This window comes from Entamoeba invadens (genome assembly GCF_000330505.1).
Source record: "Entamoeba invadens IP1 unplaced genomic scaffold scaff_1105074725313, whole genome shotgun sequence".
NCBI classification, from domain to species: domain Eukaryota; phylum Evosea; order Mastigamoebida; family Endamoebidae; genus Entamoeba; species Entamoeba invadens.
In genome coordinates, this window is record NW_004440263.1 from 49,974 (window position 1) to 70,538 (window position 20,565).

General features: G+C 32.2%; 8 protein-coding genes across 8 annotated transcripts; 4 read left to right on the forward strand and 4 right to left on the reverse strand.

Annotated features, from left to right (window-relative positions):
• Window positions 1-39: 39 nt before the first annotated feature.
• EIN_474450 (tyrosine kinase, putative) lies at window positions 40-468 on the forward strand (the record flags this gene model as incomplete). Its single annotated transcript, XM_004255566.1, has 1 exon — window positions 40-468. A coding segment is annotated over one exon (429 nt), but the record flags the coding sequence as incomplete, so codon positions are not given.
• A 2,887-nt stretch (window positions 469-3,355) lies between these two features.
• On the forward strand, window positions 3,356-5,174 carry EIN_474460 (hypothetical protein; the record flags this gene model as incomplete). Its single annotated transcript, XM_004255567.1, has 2 exons — window positions 3,356-3,415; window positions 3,636-5,174. The coding sequence occupies 2 exons, from the start codon at window positions 3,356-3,358 to the stop codon at window positions 5,172-5,174; spliced, it is 1,599 nt and encodes a 532-aa protein (XP_004255615.1).
• A 347-nt stretch (window positions 5,175-5,521) lies between these two features.
• EIN_474470 (hypothetical protein) lies at window positions 5,522-6,431 on the reverse strand (the record flags this gene model as incomplete). The annotated part of the gene is made up of 2 exons (XM_004255568.1): window positions 5,522-6,199; window positions 6,297-6,431. The coding sequence occupies 2 exons, from the start codon at window positions 6,429-6,431 to the stop codon at window positions 5,522-5,524; spliced, it is 813 nt and encodes a 270-aa protein (XP_004255616.1).
• A 704-nt stretch (window positions 6,432-7,135) lies between these two features.
• EIN_474480 (hypothetical protein) lies at window positions 7,136-8,779 on the reverse strand (the record flags this gene model as incomplete). The annotated part of the gene is made up of 1 exon (XM_004255569.1): window positions 7,136-8,779. The coding sequence occupies one exon, from the start codon at window positions 8,777-8,779 to the stop codon at window positions 7,136-7,138; it is 1,644 nt and encodes a 547-aa protein (XP_004255617.1).
• Window positions 8,780-10,361: 1,582 nt separating this feature from the next.
• EIN_474490 (hypothetical protein) lies at window positions 10,362-11,084 on the forward strand (the record flags this gene model as incomplete). Its single annotated transcript, XM_004255570.1, has 1 exon — window positions 10,362-11,084. The coding sequence occupies one exon, from the start codon at window positions 10,362-10,364 to the stop codon at window positions 11,082-11,084; it is 723 nt and encodes a 240-aa protein (XP_004255618.1).
• A 124-nt stretch (window positions 11,085-11,208) lies between these two features.
• EIN_474500 (hypothetical protein) lies at window positions 11,209-13,251 on the forward strand (the record flags this gene model as incomplete). The annotated part of the gene is made up of 1 exon (XM_004255571.1): window positions 11,209-13,251. The coding sequence occupies one exon, from the start codon at window positions 11,209-11,211 to the stop codon at window positions 13,249-13,251; it is 2,043 nt and encodes a 680-aa protein (XP_004255619.1).
• Window positions 13,252-13,295: 44 nt separating this feature from the next.
• EIN_474510 (caldesmon, putative) lies at window positions 13,296-16,637 on the reverse strand (the record flags this gene model as incomplete). Its single annotated transcript, XM_004255572.1, has 2 exons — window positions 13,296-16,183; window positions 16,229-16,637. 2 exons carry the CDS (start codon window positions 16,635-16,637, stop codon window positions 13,296-13,298), a joined length of 3,297 nt encoding a protein of 1,098 aa, XP_004255620.1.
• Window positions 16,638-17,570: 933 nt separating this feature from the next.
• On the reverse strand, window positions 17,571-18,625 carry EIN_474520 (hypothetical protein; the record flags this gene model as incomplete). Its single annotated transcript, XM_004255573.1, has 3 exons — window positions 17,571-18,016; window positions 18,056-18,278; window positions 18,341-18,625. The coding sequence occupies 3 exons, from the start codon at window positions 18,623-18,625 to the stop codon at window positions 17,571-17,573; spliced, it is 954 nt and encodes a 317-aa protein (XP_004255621.1).
• Window positions 18,626-20,565: the final 1,940 nt, after the last annotated feature.

A 20,565-nucleotide genomic window follows, 5' to 3' on the forward strand; every position in this document is an offset into this window, starting at 1 on the left:
ATATCTTATTTACACGAGAATGGCATCTTACATAGAGACATCAAACCAGACAATTTATTGGTCTTTTCACTTGACGCAAATGAGAAGGTAAATGCTAAACTGACGGATTTTGGATCGTCGAGGAATATCAATTTGTTGATGACTAACATGACCTTCACAAAGGGTATTGGAACACCAAAGTTTATGGCACCAGAAGTGTTAAAACAAGAGAAGTACACAAAAGCAGCAGATGTGTATTCATTCGCTATTACTATGTACGAAACATTTTCATGGTTCGAGGCGTATAGAAAAGATCAGTTTAAGTTCCCTTGGAAAATAGCAGAGTTCATTAACCAAGAAAACAGACTGCCACGAATCGACCCGATTCAAGAAAACCAATTTGATGTCATTGAAGCATGTTGGAAACACAATCCAAAGAGTAGAATGGGAATTGAAGAAGTAGTGCAACGACTTCAGGAAATTGTTTAATATTTTCTTATTTAGTTTTTATTCATTTATTTCAACTTTATTCATAATTGAATTTTATTATATATTCAATTACAGTAATTCATTTGGTCTTTGTTATTTAATACACTCTTACAAGATTAAACGTGTTTTTATTACTTAGTTAACACTTAATTGGCAAAAAAGACATATTTTTGTCCGCCTTTTTGATTTTTTCTTATAGAATTTTAAATGATCTTTTAATTTACAACATAAACTATATTTACTATAATTGAACTATAAAAAAATAATATTAAGGTATTAAATAATTTTATAATATTTTTAATAGTCGTAATAAAAAACCTTCAATTATAAAAAAAATACATTTTCATAATAAATGTAAAAAACAAAGTCCACGACAACATGAATGAACTCTCTGACGCTGCCAAAGCCATTTTACGGCTTAATGACACGTTCGATGACATGTCGAATGGTATTGATTTGCAGACAGTTTTGGGTAAAAAAGAAAAATAATTTGTGGTTGAAGCGAAACAAAGAATATTTAACAGTCTGAGTCGTGATTTTAAAACAACAGTAAAGAAAGCTATAGTTTAATGTGGCTTACGGACTCAACAGGTTTCACAATTTGAAATAATGACGATTTGTGGGAATAATAACTTAAAGGGGAGAATGCAACAAATGCAGCAAATTTCAGGATTATTTGGACGTGTAAAATCGGGCGGACAAAAAGGTGTCCGTTCCGACTTCAACCGCCATTCAATTTTTTAAGCTAAGACTAGTTTAATTTTATAGGTTTTTTACTATTTTATTTAAATTTTTATAAAACATTATATTTTCGAATACTTTTGTTATTCTTGAACATCATTTCCCAAAAACGCATTTTGTATACTTTTTAAGTGTTAATACACCAATTATTATTTGTTATTTCTTGTGTTGGTAATAATATGTTAAATAATATATAACTAGTTTTAAATTTAAATAGCTATAAAGACACTACGTGGCAAAAATAAAAGGACTACAAATAATGGAGTTTTGATTCATTATTTTCTTAACTTCTTTGTATACAGTAAAAATTCTATCGGTGTGTGGAGTCATGAAAATGGTTTTCTTAAGGTGTGTAATTTTTTTTCTTTTCTTTTTAAATTTTTGGCAAAAAAACTAAAAAATAATGAAATTTGTAAAACTATCCACAATCTAGAAAAATGACAAAATGTATTTTTTTCTTTTTTTATGAAAAAAAACGCGACACGTGTAAACATAAAATAATATTGTGTATTTTTTTAATTTGTCTAATTGTTTAGAATAAGAACAACGCATTGTGTTTTTGTATAAACACATGGACTTTTGGTGCAGATTGGTTCTTGTCAATTTACAACTCAAGTACGTCTTTGACATCAGCCTCGATTGTTGCATTGTCTTCTGTTGATAACCTTGAAAAAATGTGCTTGTTCACTGTGTTATTACACAGTAGCAAGTTAGTGTCGATTTTTAGCCTCAATAGTCATCATCTTGTCGTCCTCCGCCTTGAACTATTTTGCGTGTGCAACCATCTTGTCTACCTGTTCCTTTGAGAGTCTTCTTTCCTGTTGTCTCGTTTTCAGCCGACACATTTAATATTCCATTTGCATTTGTGTCAAATGTGACTTCAACTGTGAGACTCCATGTGGTGCTAATAAGATACCAAACAACCCAAACTATCCAAGCAGGTTGCAGTGTGATGTCATAGATGCCTCGCCCTCAAAGACTTGGATGAGCACGTCAGGCTTATTGTCTGCATGTGTCGAAAATATCTGTGACTTCCTTGCTGAAATTGTTAAGTTTTGTGGTATCAATTCTGTCATCACACCAATCACAAGCGTTCTCTTGTGATTGGTGTGTGGAAGTCTGTGCATTTTTTATTATCATTGAAAGTTTAATTTTTTTTGAAGAGCATTTTCTGCTTTTCTTCTCTTATCTTTTTTGAATTTATTTCTGTTTGATAATTTTTCTCTTTTTAAGGTTTTATTACCAAGTCTTTACTCTTTTAAAATAAAAACAAATTTGCAATTGACATTATTTATGCGGGTTTTGGTGCCAAATATGTGGGAAATCATAATATTCTATCGGTGTGTAGGTCCCTTTTGATTGGTCAAAACCACACACCGATAGAGTCACACACCGATGGAATCAAACACCGATAGAATTTCTACTGTATTTATAATGGTTACTTCTATATTCTAAATATACATCTACTTTTAAAAATTTATTAGAACAAACCACTTTCAAATGATTCCAAACAATTGTTTTGTTTTAAATTTAACTACATTTTTACAACGAATAATACAAAAACAATTAATTATATTGTCGCTTGTCAATGGAATTTTAAATTTAAATTGAGCATTTTATTATGTTTTAATCATATTACAGAAATGGTCAAAAATTGTGTATTATTCACAGTTTGTTAAATTCAGTTGTAATGATAAAAATATAAAAAGTTCAACATTTGAAACAGTTTTTCTATTTTGGCAAAAAATATACACATTGTTATTCATAGAAAATAATTTGAATGACATAAATCCATTTAAAACTTGCTTTAAATCCATCCAATTTAAAACAAGTTTTTAGCCAAATTTATTTCGTTTTTAATGTCTTAGCCCAACAATTTTCATCTAATTTTTATATTTAAAATCATACAGAACAACTGTTTCTCAGCAGTGAAAATGTAAAAATATTTTTATAATTTTTGAAGAAAAAGTTGCTAATAAAATGAAAAAATTCAATACATTTTCTTAAATTCGTTGTAAAATGTTGTCTCACCCATCAACATGATTTTTTCAAAAGGATAAATATTGTTTCAAAATATTGGAATTGGTACAATATTATCAGACTAACTAAGATATAAAAAATGAAATACCTATAATTTAATAAAAAAATGAAACATAATCAATTTCTCATGACTGATCTATTTTTATTCGTTTTAATGAAAATAGTAGTTTTTAATTAATCAGACAAAACAGGAAAACCAAAAAGTTGGTTTTAATGTACAATTACATCATAGTTTTTGGTATTAAGCAAAGGAAATGAGCCGAGTTTTATGAAAAACAATAAAATTTTGTCGACCCACAATATTGACAACTTTATTATCTTTGTTCCTTCAACATTAGTGCAAATTGGATTTTTTTTGAAATTGTCTACTATTTAAAGATAAATAGTTAACTCCAAAATCAAAGAATATAACGATGTTTTGTGTTTTATTGCCTCTATTATTTATGTGTGTTGTAAATGCTCAAACAAATACTTTAAATTATGATAATACATTGGTTGAGCCATTGTGCATGCCCGACTTTATGGCTTTGAACTTGGGATCTTCTTTGTTAAAGTATACCATAGTTTCTGATTGTTATGCAGAGATACCTAATAGAAAATATTCAATAAAAGGAAACAACATTCTTTCATATTGTTTTATCGATGATTATTTTTTGAGAGTGAACAAAAACAACACTAAAGTATCGAGGTGTGGACAATGGCTCGAAGTGGTTGGACCAAGTCAAGTTTCTATTGTTTGTATGGTTTCTGGAAGTATTACTCCAGATGTCACTGAGGGTTCTCTGCCAGTTGGAGTACCATTTGTCGCCCTTCCAAAAGGACTTTATACAAAAGTATCAGGTGGGTTTTCTTTGGACGATGATGCATTTGTACAAGCCACTGTAGCAGAGACAGATTTCGACCTAAAAGTGAATCCAACACTTTGGGTGTTGAATAAAAGTGAGAGTGAAATTCGAATACAAGTCACCGACTGTAACAGACCATATCAGTTCATTGAAGTTGAAAAGATAAATTACAAACTGAGTAACGATGATACATTCACCTTACCACTAATCAAAAGAAAAACCAACATTAATTTAGTCTCTTTCAAAGATGAAAAACTAACTTTTGAAGATATCGAATTGGACAAAATTACAAGTACAGTGGCAAACGGCAAATATGATACAGTTCATCTTGGGAAATGCACTTTTGTTGCAGACAATATTATTTATTCCAAAACAGTGGCCAACAAAATACAACTCTCTGTGTGGTTGTTTTACAAATTGAGTGACTCGATAAAGGTTGAAACGATGAATAAAACTAATATGAAATTTGTTTCAGATGCAGGGAGTCGAAATACTTCCATAGTGATGTTGAACACATCTCCAATTATTATTCAACAACAGTTCAAAGAACTTATCTTGTCATTAAAAGCCAATTTTGATGTTCACTTTAAAGAGGTTTCTCTCTATTTAGTGAGAAGTGGTGATGATAACACGCTATATGGCTCTTCGACTACCATCAACAAAGAACTCAAATTCAAAACAACACAAAATGGTACTGATGTCACTCTCAGAGCTCTTTTTGATACAAAGAGTTGGGAATTTGGAAATACAATTACACTCACTTATGTAAGTGAACCAGGAGGAACTATTGAATTGATTGAAGCAATGTTTGATAAATCTGATACAATTAAAAAAGTAGTCGAGTGCAACTCAACAATTTTTGATTGTTTGAATACAGAATGTACAGTGACAAACATGTCGATTGATGAAGGAAGATTTATTTGGCAAAAAGGATGTGAACCTGTATGTGGTAACTGTAGAGATGGATATGTGTGTACCACCATGGGAAGATGTATTCACCAAGAAAATAACAACTTGAGAGAAGGAACTACAAGTGTGTTGTTCTTTCTTGTAATCCTATGTATTTTATTTGTAATTTGAGTATATGTCTTAATTATCATGTTAACCAATACATTTACAAATCAATAAAATATTAAAGAAACGACATAATAGATATGTTCAAAATAAAAAAATAACATTTAAACAACACGACTGATTTGATATGGATGTGAAATTGTAATTATCTGCATAAATAATATCAAAACCAATAGTGAGATTAAACAATAATTTCGAATATGTTTTATTCTATTAAAATTGTTATCTTAGAAGAAGGAATTAGAGTTAATAAATTGAATAATCTAAAAAACTAACTAAAAAGCATTTATCAAATAATCCCTCAAAGTATAAAACACAAAAAATATAAAAAACTGTTATTTGCGCACTTGGGTCTATTCCTCTTTCAATTCTTTATTCAAATTCTCGAAAATTGTTTTCAAGTGTTTGAGTCCATAAACAATTCCGTCTTCCATTTCACACTTCTCTTCGTCAAGAGAATACGACTTGGCAAAGTCGATGAACCTTAAGTCGTACTTTTGACTCTCCGGGGTAGCATCTGCGTCATAGACAAGAAGTACCGACGACCCAAAGAATTTGTAATTCATCGTTTCAAGCAGACTCAACAACTTATCGATCTGATTGATATAGAACGGGAGCATCTCTTTCCTGTACTTTGTCCCGTCATTAAAAAAGAGTTTAATATACTCGAATAATTGAGCTGATGTCTTCACTTCGTTTCTGCTCATATGTTTGTCGTATGAAATCAATTGCCCGCCTATCACTCGCTTCATCCCACAAAAACGGAGACCAAGTTCTAGTGTTGTTGTGAAGATTTTGACGTGTGTGCGGTACTCTATTTTCGCCGGATCGATTTCGGGGTCGTACTTGTGAGTCCCTATTTTTAAGTCGAGAACAAAAGGCCGTTGGTACCCATTCAGTAAATTCGCCATCTTAATGTACTCCTTTTCTCCAGACCCAAAGTTGTGTATTTCAGCGCCAAAATAGGGCGGGAAGAGTTGTGTGCTCAACCACTCCCTTTTCGTCTGCAATTTCTCGTAGAACTTTTTCTCCTTTAAATGAGTTCGTCTGAATAATCTAAATGATCTCAATACTCTTCATTTTCTATTCTTTGAACTTTTATAAAGTATTAATAAAAGAAGAACAAACACGTGGGAAAATAGAAGCTTTCAAAACTACACTCTTTTCATCGACAAAAGAGTGGACTTGGTCCATACAACACGCTTGTAAAAACTCGTGGTGGAATGGACTTTTTGTCTTAGAAGGAAAAACTCGAGCTGTCATCTTTACTGTTTTTTGGAGTTGGTCAAATCTTTCTTTTTATAATGTTTTCTACAAATACAAATTTAAACATCTTCAATTCTACAAACAGAAAATGATGCTATTGTTGAATAAAAAACCCTATTATTTATTTATTTACAAAATCCACTTTGAAAAACTATTTCTAGTTATTCTCAAATAAATATTTCTTATTGTTTATTATATTATTAACAATCATTTTTTTTATTGTTGCGATGATTGCAATTATGAATCTTTGTATGTGATAAATTATAGTAATTTTACTAATATTTATTGTTCGGTGTTTCTATTTTTAAGACTGTTTTTTTCCTTATAACATTTAGTAACAATTAAGTAGTAAAAATAATAATAAATAAACTATATCATATCTATAATGACAATCGAAAGTTGAGTTTTTACATTTAAGTATAAATAATTGATAATCTTTAGTTTTTCATGTTTTGCCCAATACTTCGGGATTGACAATTGAAAACTTTATTTAAAAACACGTCGTTAATCCATTAAACAACTATATATATACTATAATTAGTAACAATTACAATTAATAGTATTCAAATAGATTTTTTATTATTAAAACAAAATGAATTAAAAATGTATAGTATATATACTATAAAAAACAGTATAATACAAATAAACAAAATGTTATTAAAATGTTATTAGAAAACAACCACAAGACTTGAAATAACACTTTATTTAGAAGAGAAAGTGCTGTACTTCTTTGCTTTTTTTGCGTTCCAGGTCGTCGCATTAGCGTAAACCTCTGCGTCTTCATCACTTGACAAACTTGCGTCCATAGCTTCTTCCATGTCGTCAGCATAGTCTTTATAAACCTCTTGCATTGGTTGAGCGGAAGCCTCCTGAGCCATTCTAAACATACTCATGTTTTGTCGAGCGTTTTCAATTGAGTTTCTTCTTTTGTGGATTGCCGTTTGTTGGATGTAGTAAGTCTGTAAGACATCTCCGTCGACGACTTTGACTTCTTCCTTCTCTTCTGCGATTTCGACTGTTTTTGAGATGACTCGAATTCCCTTGAACCCATTCAATTTGGTGTATTTGATCTGCACTTGGACGGGGAAATTCTTCATCTCGCCAAAGGCTTTAGTCTCTTCTTCGCTTCTCATTGAATATTTGAACTGATATGTTGTGTCGTCATTCACGTTTCCGATGGAGACTTGTCTTCGACTTGGTTGTTCCGATTGGATGGAGTCATTGATATATACCGCGGGGTGTAAGTAGATACCAATCTCGACATCCGTTGCTATGACATTAGTCCCCAAAGCATCATTAAAGGCATCTGCGACTTGTTTTGGATCAACTACAAGAACACTTCCACCACACTCTACAGTACACGGAGAGATCCGTTTGAGGTTTGCGTCGCATCCTTTCAATGTATTGATATTAATGATCACCCCACTGCTCTTCGCGACTTGTCCTATTTTCTCATAAAAGGCTTTATTAACGTCGGGGTCCTCTTCTAAGTTACCTAATCCATTGTTCGCGGTTCCATCAGTGCAGAGAATAACTTTGCCATTCTTCTCTTTACCAGCTATGATAGTTGATATTAACAGCGCGGGACCTAAAGCAGTGGAACCTTGTTCTTCTAAGTCTTTTACTTTCTTTAATATTGCGTTTAAAGTTGTGCTCAGTGGACTTAATGTCACTTTCTCTTTGGCCAAATCGACTAAGCCGTCATAATCAGAGAGCAAATTGGACTTCACAATAATTGCATTGTGTGTGCAATCCCCAAGGATTTTGACGTCTTTTGAAAATTGGACTACACAGATCTTTTGATTTGGACTTTTTTCTTTCAAATTCTTCAGCTGTTGACACATCGCGTTTTTGACGACGTCAAGTCGAGTCAGTTGCACTCCATTATTCGTTAAGTCAACATTAATACTCATTGAGCCGGAAGTGTCAATACAATACACTATAGTGCCATTGTCCTCTGTTTTTTCAGAGTCCGTTTTAGTAATTGGAGCCTCTAAGACATAATCCAAAATGGGTGCATCGGGTATTTCTTCGGGAAGTATACCACTGACCGTATTTTTGGTGCTACAGAAATGACAAGTCCACTCGCCATCTTTGACGGTGTCTAAGTAAGACAATATACTTTGGCAATATTTGCATGTGATTGGATCACCTACGCGAATTGGAACTTCTTCGTTCAAAAACCCCAACTCAACAGACATAATGTTCGTGTCTAAAGAAGCAGGAGCTTCACATTTTGGAGCAGATGCCCCTGGTGGGGGTGGAACAGCTCCTCCTGGTGGTGGGGGTGGTGGAGGAGGGTAAGCACGAGAAAATTTTGCTTTGGAAGTTGCCGCTTTCAACATTTTGAATTATTGAGATTGAGGAACTATATATACTAGTTCTTGATGTTTTCGATGTATTTTAAGAATGACGTTTTTAAATGGTAAATTTAATAGTTATTTTTTATTATTATATTTAGTTTGTAATTTTAGAATTATTACTTGATTTAAAACTATGTTTTATAATAAATAATATTATACATATACATACTTTTGAGTTTTAAGTGTTTAGAATTAATAATGTGATAAAACTATTATGTTTGTAAGTTTCACATTAATTAAATAATACTTTACTAGTTTTATAGATTTTGTACACCACAAAGTCGGTGATTTTTAGCCCCGAAAAACAAAACAAAATCATTACACTAATGGTTGGGTATTGGTAACTCTTTGAGTTATATACCACTTTAAAAGCAGATATTATGTAATAAATTTGTTTCAACACACTATCATTGTAATTTCTTTAATATTGCACTTGTTAAGTTCTAAGTTTCGACACACATTTTCTATAAGATTTCAACCATAATTAAAAAATCAATTGTTACGTTTTAGTCTTTCTAGAGTCTTTAACCTTACAATGTCGGTAGAGTAATTAAAATAACATTTATTTTTAAACCATATGAAAAATATGAAAAAAAAACAAAAAAAACTTAAAAAATCAAGTGTGATTCACTGTTAACAAATTCTCGTAAATTGAGACTTTACGATATCAAAAATTGATTTGTATTGTTCTGATATGCAATTCAAACTTGTTTATATTTCAAATGATGCGTCGACATTATTAATTCAATGATATGATTTTTGTTTTTTTTTATTTTTTCGAATTTAGGAAATGTAATAAAAATAACAAGGGTGCCATTCTGAGATTTTTGGTATTTTGTTTTAGTTTTGTTATTCATCCACAATCCAAAGGTTAAACAAAAAACAAATACTTTTCATTTTTTTTTTCTGTTTTTTTGATAGCATACTTTTTGACAATAACAATCATACATAAATTGTTATAGATATTTTTCTTTTCATTTTGTTGCAAAACTTGTAAAACAAAGTATAAATGGATACTATTGTTTTTATCAGTTTTTTGTCTCCACGTACTCGGTTTTTGTGTTGAAACATCTTTTGTTTGGTAAGATAATTTGGCTATATTTTTGTTTAAATAACAAGGAAAAGTGTCGGAAAATGATATTACCAAAAAGAAAAAATACAAAAAAAAAAGTATTTATAAATGTAACGCAAAATGTTTACAAGATTTTGTACATATATTACCAGTTGACATTATTATAACAAAATAATAGTATTTTTAATCAATATTATTAAATTAAAACGATTATTTTATACCGGAGGCAAAAATGCCTCTATTATAATAGAATCATTCATTATTTCCCAAAAGTGATTTAACAACAAAAATATTTACCACTTAAACGGAACTGCTGTTTTTGTTTTTTTGAAGCAATTTTGTAGCAAAAAGAGTTATAAAAAGTTATTTAGTAATAGTACATTGTAGTGTCAACTGCAAAAGGTTACTTCTCTTGTTTTTCAGAGACACACTACAAACACATAGACCCTCGGTGGTACATAATCACCTTTCATCTCAGCAACCATTTCTTGTATGTCGGACATCTCTTACGAGCAAAAGAAAGCGCGAAACGCAGTGAAGGCGCGTGATTCGAAGCGCGGGAAGGACGTCACACGGGCATTATTAATTGTGTTGTACAACAGTTACATTGCGCCCGTCACGTGTTTTGTTTCGAAAAGACCTGCATCAAAGAAAGTCACAAAGGATCTTGAAGTTGAAAGAATCGAAGACAACAATTGGGACGCTATCGCTAAAGCAGCAGATGATGCCACCAACATCAGCACTAAGAAAAGAGTTAAAAAGGAATCGAGAAACAATTATCTTGCACAGTTCATGAAAGGAAGACTGGAGAAATGTGGCTTTGTGTTTTACTCAAAAAAGACAAAGAATGCTAAGATGAAGGTGCCCCTTGCCACTGTGTTACAATGTAAATACAACGACATTTTATACACCACAGACCTTGTGTACTTCATTGGTAAAAAGTACATTGAATATGCAAAGACACAAATCGAGTCGAAAATGTCTGTTGTTAGATTTCCTGTTGTCCAAAACTTCTTGGAAATTGAAAGGAGTTTATATGAAAACACAAGAAGCCAAGAGACTGAGCCAACACACTTTAGTCTGGTTCTGCAAACCAACACACCAACTTGTGACAATCTCAGTGACAATTGCTGTGCACATCCTTTCAACTTTTGCACCGCTGAGAACTCTCCATCTGTAGAGGAGAACGGCTTCATACAGCACTCTGGACTTTGATAAGATCTTTGCACAAATGATATATTGATTGATTATTACAAAATTACATTGTAAAATATAAAACAAGAAGAAGTGGGTAGTTAAATAAAAAGAACAAAAAAAGCAAACGATATTGATTGGAAAAATGGGTAGTCTTTTCTTGACAATTACTACTCTTTTTGTTTTGGGAATAAGTGAGTCATGTTATACTATCGACGAAGACCACTGTGTGAGTGACCAACTTGGCCTTTGCACTGGAAATTTGGTCATTGTAGAGGAAGACGTTGATTGTGTTGGTGTGAATGGATTTTGGGGGTCAACAATCACTTCAATCACTTTCACTTCCCCAGACAAAATTCGTATCAAAGACAGTGCATTCTATAACGCATTCTCTCTAAATAATTACTACTCCAATGGAACTGCTTCGTTGGGTCCATATGCGTTTGTGTCGACACAAATCAAAACATTTGATCTTGAAGGGGTCACTGACCTTCCAATGTACGCGTTTTATAGAAACACCAAATTGAAGGCCGTATACAACACAGACAGTCTTGTAAACATTTCGACAAGAGTTTTCAATCACTGTGCGTCACTTGACAGTTTTCCGTTTTCGCCATCTATCAAAAAAATATTGGCTTATGCATTTGCTGACACTGGATTTGTTCACCTCAAGTTCCCAATACGTCTATCTTCTTACTACGATGATATCTTTTATTGGTGCACCAAATTGGAGACTGCAGACTTGACAAGAGTGTATAGCATATTCGAACGATTCTTTGAAGGCAGCAAAAAGCTCAGAAAAGTAGTTGGGACAGAATCAATTCGAAGGGTTTATGCTGGTGCATTTAGTGGATGCACATCACTCAACGCACTCCACCTTTACTCATCAACAATGGCAATCAATTACGACTTCATAAACATCCCATTTCTTTTCTTCCATGGAACAACCGCACCCACCACGGTGGTAACTCTTAACACTAACTTGGTGGTCTATGTCGATGAAAAATATATAAAATCTACTTTTGGAAATTTGAATGTGACAAAAGCGCGCTGCGACAATGTGCATTACATCAACACGACCGCAACTGTTGATGGTGAAATCAACGGAGTGCAATGTTTAAGCTGCCCAAATGGGATGAACACCATCTCTGGGCTTGGCGAGACATGTGAGTTGAATGTGTCTATCTGCCTTGACACTGTGAGTCACTGCGACTTCTGTGAAGAAACTGGGAAGTGTGAGTACTGTGCTGACAACTACTTTTTAAATGTTATGACGTCCCAGTGCGTTGAAAAGTGTCCAGAGCGATTCTGGCAAACCGCAAGTCGCTGTGTCAATTGCATTGACAACTGTCAAATATGTGACGACACAGAGTCGTGTGAGTTGTGTGATGAAAACATGTATTTTAATAAAGAGAAAGGGGCTTGTGTCAATTGCCTTGACACAAACTGTAAATATTGTGACACAACGGGACGCTGCAATGAGTGTAATAAAAACTATCAGCTTATCATGCCTTACAAAGTCTGCATTCTCTGTGGAAACAATTGCGTTCGCTGCAGAGAGGACGGGACATGCATTGAGTGTGAACCAAACTATAAAATGCTTGACGAAACAAGAAGTTGTGTATATGAGAAATGTCCAGAGAGGTATTATGAGGCCGAGGGGTTGTGTAAAAGGTGTGACGAGAACTGTGCTGTCTGCGTCAAAAATGGTGAATGTGAAGAGTGCGTGAGTGGTGCTTATAAAGTCGACCGTCTTAACATTTGTTTAGAAAGTTGTCCACTAACAAAGTATTATATAGACGAAACTAACAAAGTGTGCATAGACTGCACACCAAATTGCAAAACGTGTAGTGAAATAAACGACATTGTGATGTGCTCAACGTGTGAAGATGGATTCAAGTTAATAGAGCCGAGACGATTATGTGTGAGTAAATGTCCTGTTGAAGAGTACTTTGAATTGGAAGGCACATGCAAACAATGTCCAACAAACTGTTTGCAATGCAAAGACGCACATTCATGTGAGTTGTGCAAGCGTGGACATTTCTATAACTCGACAAACAATGTGTGTGAAACTTGTGATGGTACTACAACTTGCTTAGAAAACAAACAAGTCAATATGAAACTTGAAAAAAGTCTGAGTTATAACAGAGAGTCTCCTTTTTATTATTGTTTATTGTTCTATCAATAATAAATCTATTTATTAACAATGTAATTTCTTAAAGTGTTTGTTATTCAATTGTTTCCTCTTCTCTTTTTAAGTACTTTCTGTAATTCAGTTTCTTCTGGTTGGTCTTGTAGATGAGGTTGGTGTTGTACTGTAGACGACTTTTTCAATGTGACGCCCCCAAAAGCAGATGTTGCCACTTTTGGTTGAACTGGTGCTTTGTTTTCATTGACATTTTCTTTGTGGACAACATGTTTGAGTGCCAAATTTTGTGTGTTATGAATTTTGTTCTGGAACTCTCCCATGAATTGTTGGTTTGGATTTGAGTATTTTCTTTTGTATGTTTCTTTGACCTCAGAGTCCTCAACAAACGATTGTTCTTCTTTTGGGACACCTTCTTCTCCTTTTGGTATATCTTCCTGTTGTACTTCTTTTTGTGGTTCAACATTTTCATTAGTACTGATTGTCACTTCTGGTGTTTCTTCTTTATATTGTTGTTCTGTGTTTTCAAGTTGTTTGTCATGTTCTTCTGGTTGGTCTATAACAGTTGTTTGTTGTTGGTCATTTTGAGAGCTTTGAACCTCTTGAGATGCACTTTCGTTGATACCATCTGTTTGTGCTTCTACTTTACCTTCTTCTGTTGGTTCGTCCTTCGCTACAGTACTTTCACTGTTTTGCTTTTCTTCAATTTTATCTGTTGGAAGTGGCGATGGTTCGAGTGAAAGTGGTTTGTTCTCACATGAAGCCGTTTCTATTTCTTCCGTCTTCATTGTTTTGTTGACAATAAGAAGTTCCTTCGTTGGTGGTTTTCTTCCACCTTTTCGAGTTGGTCTTCGCATGGATTTTGTTCTCGTTTCAGTTTCGGCGGTCTCAATGAATGTTTCCACAGACGTTTCTTTGGGTTCTTCAATAGCGACTTTTGTGATTGTGATCTCCGTATCCGTCACCTCCAAGTTTTTCAACTTTTCTAAATTCTGGAGTTTAACAAGCAACTCCTCTTGTTGTGATTTCAACTGATCTTTTTGTGAACGTCTTTGGTTTTGTGAGTTTAAAGGAATCGATTGAGCCTTTTGGCTCTCTTTCAATACAGCCTCTGTTGTTATTTTTTTCTCAGTACTTTCTTCGACGTTTTCAATGTGTTGTACTGAAATTGGAACTTCCTTTTGATAAGTTCCTTCAATATTTTCTTCGTGTTTTAAATCAGTTTGGACTTCATTCAAGTTTTTCTCTTTATCTTGTTTCTCTTCTATAACTAAACGTTCTTGTGTTGAACTTTCTTCTCCAACATGATCAAGGTGTTGTTCATCTTGTTGACTTTCTTCTTGATAATACTCTTCTCCGTATTGTTGTGGTGTGATTTCGTACTTCTGTTGGTCCTCTGGTGTGTCTTGAGTTTGTTGGTATTGTTCGTTCTGTTCGTCGTAATACTCTTCTTGTCCTTCTTGATTAACGTACTGTTGTTGTTCGTCGTTTCCATCATTTTCAGTGTATTGTTGTTGTTGATATTCTTCTTGTTGATTTTGATCGTTATACTGTTGGTCAGTTTCTTCATAGCACACGTCTTGTGTTTGACTTTCTTGAGTTTCTTGTTGTTGTACTTCACTTTGTTTTTCTTCTTTATTAAATCGTTTTGGTTTCGTTGGCAGAGGTGGTGGTTGTACATAGGAATATTCCTCTTCTTGTTGTTGGTCATATTGATCATAGTAATATTCCCCTGTTTGTTCGTCGTAATACCCTTCACCTTGTTGGTCATAATACTCTTCATTTTGATCATAGTACTCTTCGTCGTAGTTCAAGTAATTTTGGGTAGTATCGTTTTGTTCCACAGCATCGCCTTCTTTGTTTTCTCCACTTTGTTGTTGTTCGGTGTTTTGTTCTCCCGATTCGTACTCTGCGTAGTTTTGGTATTGATATTCCTTGTTATAATATTCGTCCTTTTCAAACTCTGCATTTTCATATCTTTTTTGATAAAAGGTGTCATCATATTCAACAAATTTGTTTGGCGTCAGCTCTTCATTAACACTTTCTGATGCTTTTTCAACAACGGGTGGTGGTATTGGTTTCTCTGCTTTTTCAGGCTCTTTTTTCCCTTTTTTCTTCTGTTGTTCCTTCAACCGCTTTGCTTCTTCTTTCTTCCTCCGCTCCTCCTCTTTCTTGAGTTGTTTGTCAATTTTGGAATTCTGTTTTTGTGGTATCTTCTTGAGCAATTCAGACATGTCAAGTTCCTCAAATTGAAACTCTTCTTTCTCGTCGAGCCCATTGGCGTACATCCCATAGATGAAATTGGTCAGCTCGTCCTTGTAATTCTCACCAATTTCCATTTTGAGGCTTTTCGCTAAATTAATCACCGCGACCATTTGATCTCCGTTCGCTCCGTAGTCGATCAAATACAGTGCGTCAAATGGCGTTTCGTGCATTCTTGAGAACGTCAGTAAGTCCTTTTCATCTTTCTTGTTAATCGTTTTCATCACAACAACTAATACAATTCCATTGAAAAATTCGGTCAACTCCGCTGCTATTTTCTTCACATCACTTGATGCAGCTTTAACAAACGCATCGTAGATCCCTTTCTTTGTTTCAGTAAAAATGATTTTGAAGTCGGTCGTTTTCAGTTCCCAGGCAGCAAGTGTTGTTAATGTTTTAAATCTTTCATCATAGAATTGTTTGTGGAATATTGTGAGTGCCTTTGTTGGGTTCAGTTTTACACATGGGAATGTCTTTTTCTGAAGTTGTGTCATCAATGCTAAAAATGGTTTAAAGTTGTGTTCAAACCCAAATAAAGATGGTGGGGTTTCTGTGTCAAATTTACTTGGAATGGACGATATGTAATTCCTCTGCATCGCAGAACATATTTCTATGAAATTTGAACGGAAAAGTGTTGGGAGTTCGATCAATTCATAATACGAGCAAAAGTTGTTGATTTGATTAATTGTTTTTTGGAACACAGCAAGACCGTCTTTATTTTTGTCTGGAGTGCCTATCGGTTATTAATGTTAAATACTACACCATATCCTCACAATTATATCGTTATTAAATAACAAACCATACACTACATATTCAAAAATATCGTCTTGTGGTGGGATAGGGAGTCTTCGAAATTTGAGACCTCTATAAATCGGACAAAACTCAGACAACGTTGTCAAGTGCGTCATCACAAGTTCTTCGTTGTATTTCATTACAATTTTGACTTTGAAAAAGACCGAATTATATTTTTCTACCATTTTTTTAAGAACTATCATACAGTGTTTTAAAAGTGTGGGGTCTTCACTTGTAATAAACTTTCTTTGGATGAATTGAAATGTTTCCCTTGGAATAGTCAACTCATCCTCTATATGATTCAATAAAGGTTCATTCTCCAGCAATACAACATGGAACGGATTTGTAACTTCGACAGATGAAACTTCAGCCATCTTATCACTCACTATTTTACAGTTCGAATTAAAAACTCCAAATTCAAAAAAACCGACAAGTTTTGTTCAGTGAATTTGAAAAATTTATTTTGAAGAAATATAATCTAATTTAAAGGTTTTAAACAAGCTAATATTTTTCATAGTTTCATTAAATTTCTAGATTTTTTTTGTAGTACTTATAGTTAAAAATATAGTTTTTTTTTCAATTCAAAATATTTATTTTTCTTATAGTTTTTGTTTTATTATTATTTTTAATTAATTTTAATTAATCTATTTACTATAATAATTTAATTATTAAACAAGTAACTTTTAATTAAAAATACAGTGTTAATACTTATGTGTCATTAAGAACCTTCTTGTCTACTATTTTAAATATCAGTAAAAAAAATTTTGAGGCTACAAGTTAATAATTTTGATTAATTATAGGTACTATAAATTAAAAATATATAATAAAATTATTATTATTTTATTTTCAAAATCAGCTGAGACAAGTTATGTCACAGAATCATATAAGTTGTTTTATTGAATTTATTGTGATTTGATGTTGAAAAATAAAACGATTAAATAATAAACAAAGTTTAGTGTTAGATATTTGTTGTTTTCAAATACATAAACATTTCTCGTGCCGTTTTTTGTGGTGAGATGCGAAGTGTGTAAAAAAACAATTGTATCCAATTGATGTAACGCTTTTTGGTATTTCTATATATTTTTAATTAGTACAACCCAGGAAACAATTATCACCAATTGTTTCAACACTTGATTGTATAATTACATTGCTCAGAGAATTGCATTTAAAAAAACACTTATTACCAATTATATTTACACTGGATGGTATAAATATATATATCTCAGATTGAAACATTTTTGAAAACAATGATCACCAATTATTATAACACTTGGAGGGATATGTATTGTACTTAATCTTTTACATCCTTAAAAACAATATTCCGCAATCGAAGTAACAGACATTGGAAGTATAATACTATTAAGAGTACTAAATTTATAGAAACAATCATGTTCTATTGACGTGGTCTGTGATGATAATATTACACTGGTGAGATTGGTACAACAATGAAAACGGTTATGACCAATTGATGTGACACTCGATGGTATATTAATATCACTAGGACTACAACATGCAAAGAAACAGAAATTGCCTATGTTTAAAACACTTGTAGGTAAATCTAAATGGCTCAGAGAAGTACATTCACCTAAACTAAAATGACCAAAGGATTTCACATGTAATGGTGTTGTTATGTTAATTAAACCACTACATTTAGAAAAACAACAGTTACTAATGCTTAAGATGTGTGGTGGTAGATATATGGTACTCAATTTCTTACATCTGTAAAAAATAGTAAATATGCAATGTGATGACACTATAAGGTATTGTTATTATGTTTATTTTTTTCATCCACTAAAACAAAATCCACCAATTAATGTGACACAAAATGAGATTTCTACACTGTTCATATTCTTACACTTTCCGAAACAATGATCTCCAATTTTTTTCACATATTTTAAAATAGCATTACCAAACTTTTTTCTGTCATTTTTTGTGAATGTCACATTTTTGAATATATATATAAATATAAAATTCTTATTCTTGTTCATATCAACTGTGGTATAACCAACATTGAACTATATTACAATCTCATAAAACTTTTTTCTACCAATAAAAAGTATCTCTTTATGTTCTGGACAATAATTATAATGCCATTTCCAAATGTTTCATCTTTCACGTTGAATAAATGAAGTGTTTCAACGTGTGGAAAATTAAATATGGTTTTGTGATTTAATGGAATTGGATTGTAATGAAACTTCTTCATATTGCAATAAAACTTTTTACACACAAACTCTAATATGATAAAGTCTCTGATTGTCTTTAAGTATTTCGAAACTATCATGCCATGATAACTGCAAAGTGTGACCATTTTTGGTTTAACAGTAAGTTTTGTTTTAAGTAAATACAAAGCAGTAATAAACATAAAACCTTATACGTTTTAAACACCAAACAACAAAAAGATTATATATTGTTATGTATTGTTATTTTTCTTGTTATAACAAATAATTATTAAATGTCATGTATGTGTTAATACCAGTTAAATAAAAGCTTTTATAACTTGTTTTTTTATAAATTATATATTAACAAAATAGTTATTTAAAATATATCTCTTCAAAACATAACATTGTTGTTTGTCGTTTCATTTCATGCCTCGGAAAAATTTGCTTTTCATAAAAAAAGACTGAAGAAACTGTTTTTTGCGGCAAAAAAATCGTTTTTAATAAAGCCATTTTTTGAAATAAGTAAAGAATCGGGACATTAGGTTATATTGAATTGTGATTCCAGAAGATTCGATTTAATTAAAACACATTCAACAAATTGTTTTCGATAAATTAACAATTTAAAAATATTTATCGATTTTTCATGTTTTATTAACACAATAAAAACAGAAACTAAATTAACGAAAAGATAAAATAAATATATAAATTTTATTAACATATTTATTTGTATAATTAACACACCGAAAAAAAGATAATTAATTAACGAAAAAAACAATTAACAATTTAAATTATTTATCGATTTTAATTGTAAAATTAACACAGTGAAAATTTACAAATAATTTAACGCAATATAATTATCATTTCAATAATTTTAACATTTTTACATGTTAAGTTAACAAACTAAAATGTAAATAATTAACGATATTTAAATAAAAAAAATGTTCATTTCAAATAAATTACAATGTACAATATCTGTTTGTAATTACAGAACGTTTACTGAATTGACAGAGCGAAATGTTTAAAACTACAATTAAACAAACAATATTTGAAAATTAAACAAATATGTTTTAATTAATTTTTTTTTCACAAAAATAACTTGTAATACAGTTAAAATATGTTTCAAAATGATGGGAAACAGTTTAAAATGACAGAATTTATTTTAAAAGGACAAGATTTTTAATAAAAAGGATGAAAATCATAAAAAGTGATTGAGAATTGTTTTAAAAAGAACAGGTATTTTTATTGAAAAGGACAGGAATTTATTATAAAAAGGATGGGATTTTTGTTAAAAGGACGCATTTCAATAAAATGTGACAGCCATTTTTTTGAAAAAGGATCGATTTTTTAATAAAATATAATTTATTTCTGAATTTTCCCGATTTTACACATAAAACACAAACAATTTAAAATTACAAATCTTTTCTTTCATATGCTTTTGCCCAAATATCATTGCGACATCTCTCCATAGACGCTATTACTTCAGCCGGTTGAATTGAAATAAGTCCATCTTTGATTTTTTCAAGAAGTTCGCAAAGGCCAGTCCAAATACGTATGTCATTTTCTACAAGCCTTTTCCAAAACCCAAATACAGTTTCGATTGGGTTGAGTTCAGGACTGTAAGCTGCATTATAAACAATTGAATGGTGAGTGTTAGTTACAAGTTTCCTCAAATGGTTGTGTATAGTACATTTGTCACACCGAACCACTGCTGAATTGTTGTTGTCGTTATAACTTTTTATCAATTCCATGAAATATCTACTGAAGACCTCTTCATCACTTTTTCCTGCAACCAAAAAAGTTGTTCCCATTCCTGTGTAGTTTATTGAACACAAAGCAGATAGTCTTTGTCCGTTTTTTGCCTTTGTCACGAAGAGTTTTTCACCAATTGGATTCCATCCGTAAACCGCAGTGCAAGCAATAAGCCACGAGAATTCATCAATGCAAACCCAGGTTTTTCCTGAGTGCATCTGACCAACCAATTCTTCGATCGCGGCGATTCTTTTCTCTTTGTTTTCGTTGGTGTTTGCAACTGGGCCTCGTGGAGTTTCCCTTTTGAAACTTAAAACGGGTAGAGTTCTATCCTCATCTATTCAAGTTTTTCCTTTCATGAAGTTTCTAATCGCGCTTATTGAAGGAATCATTT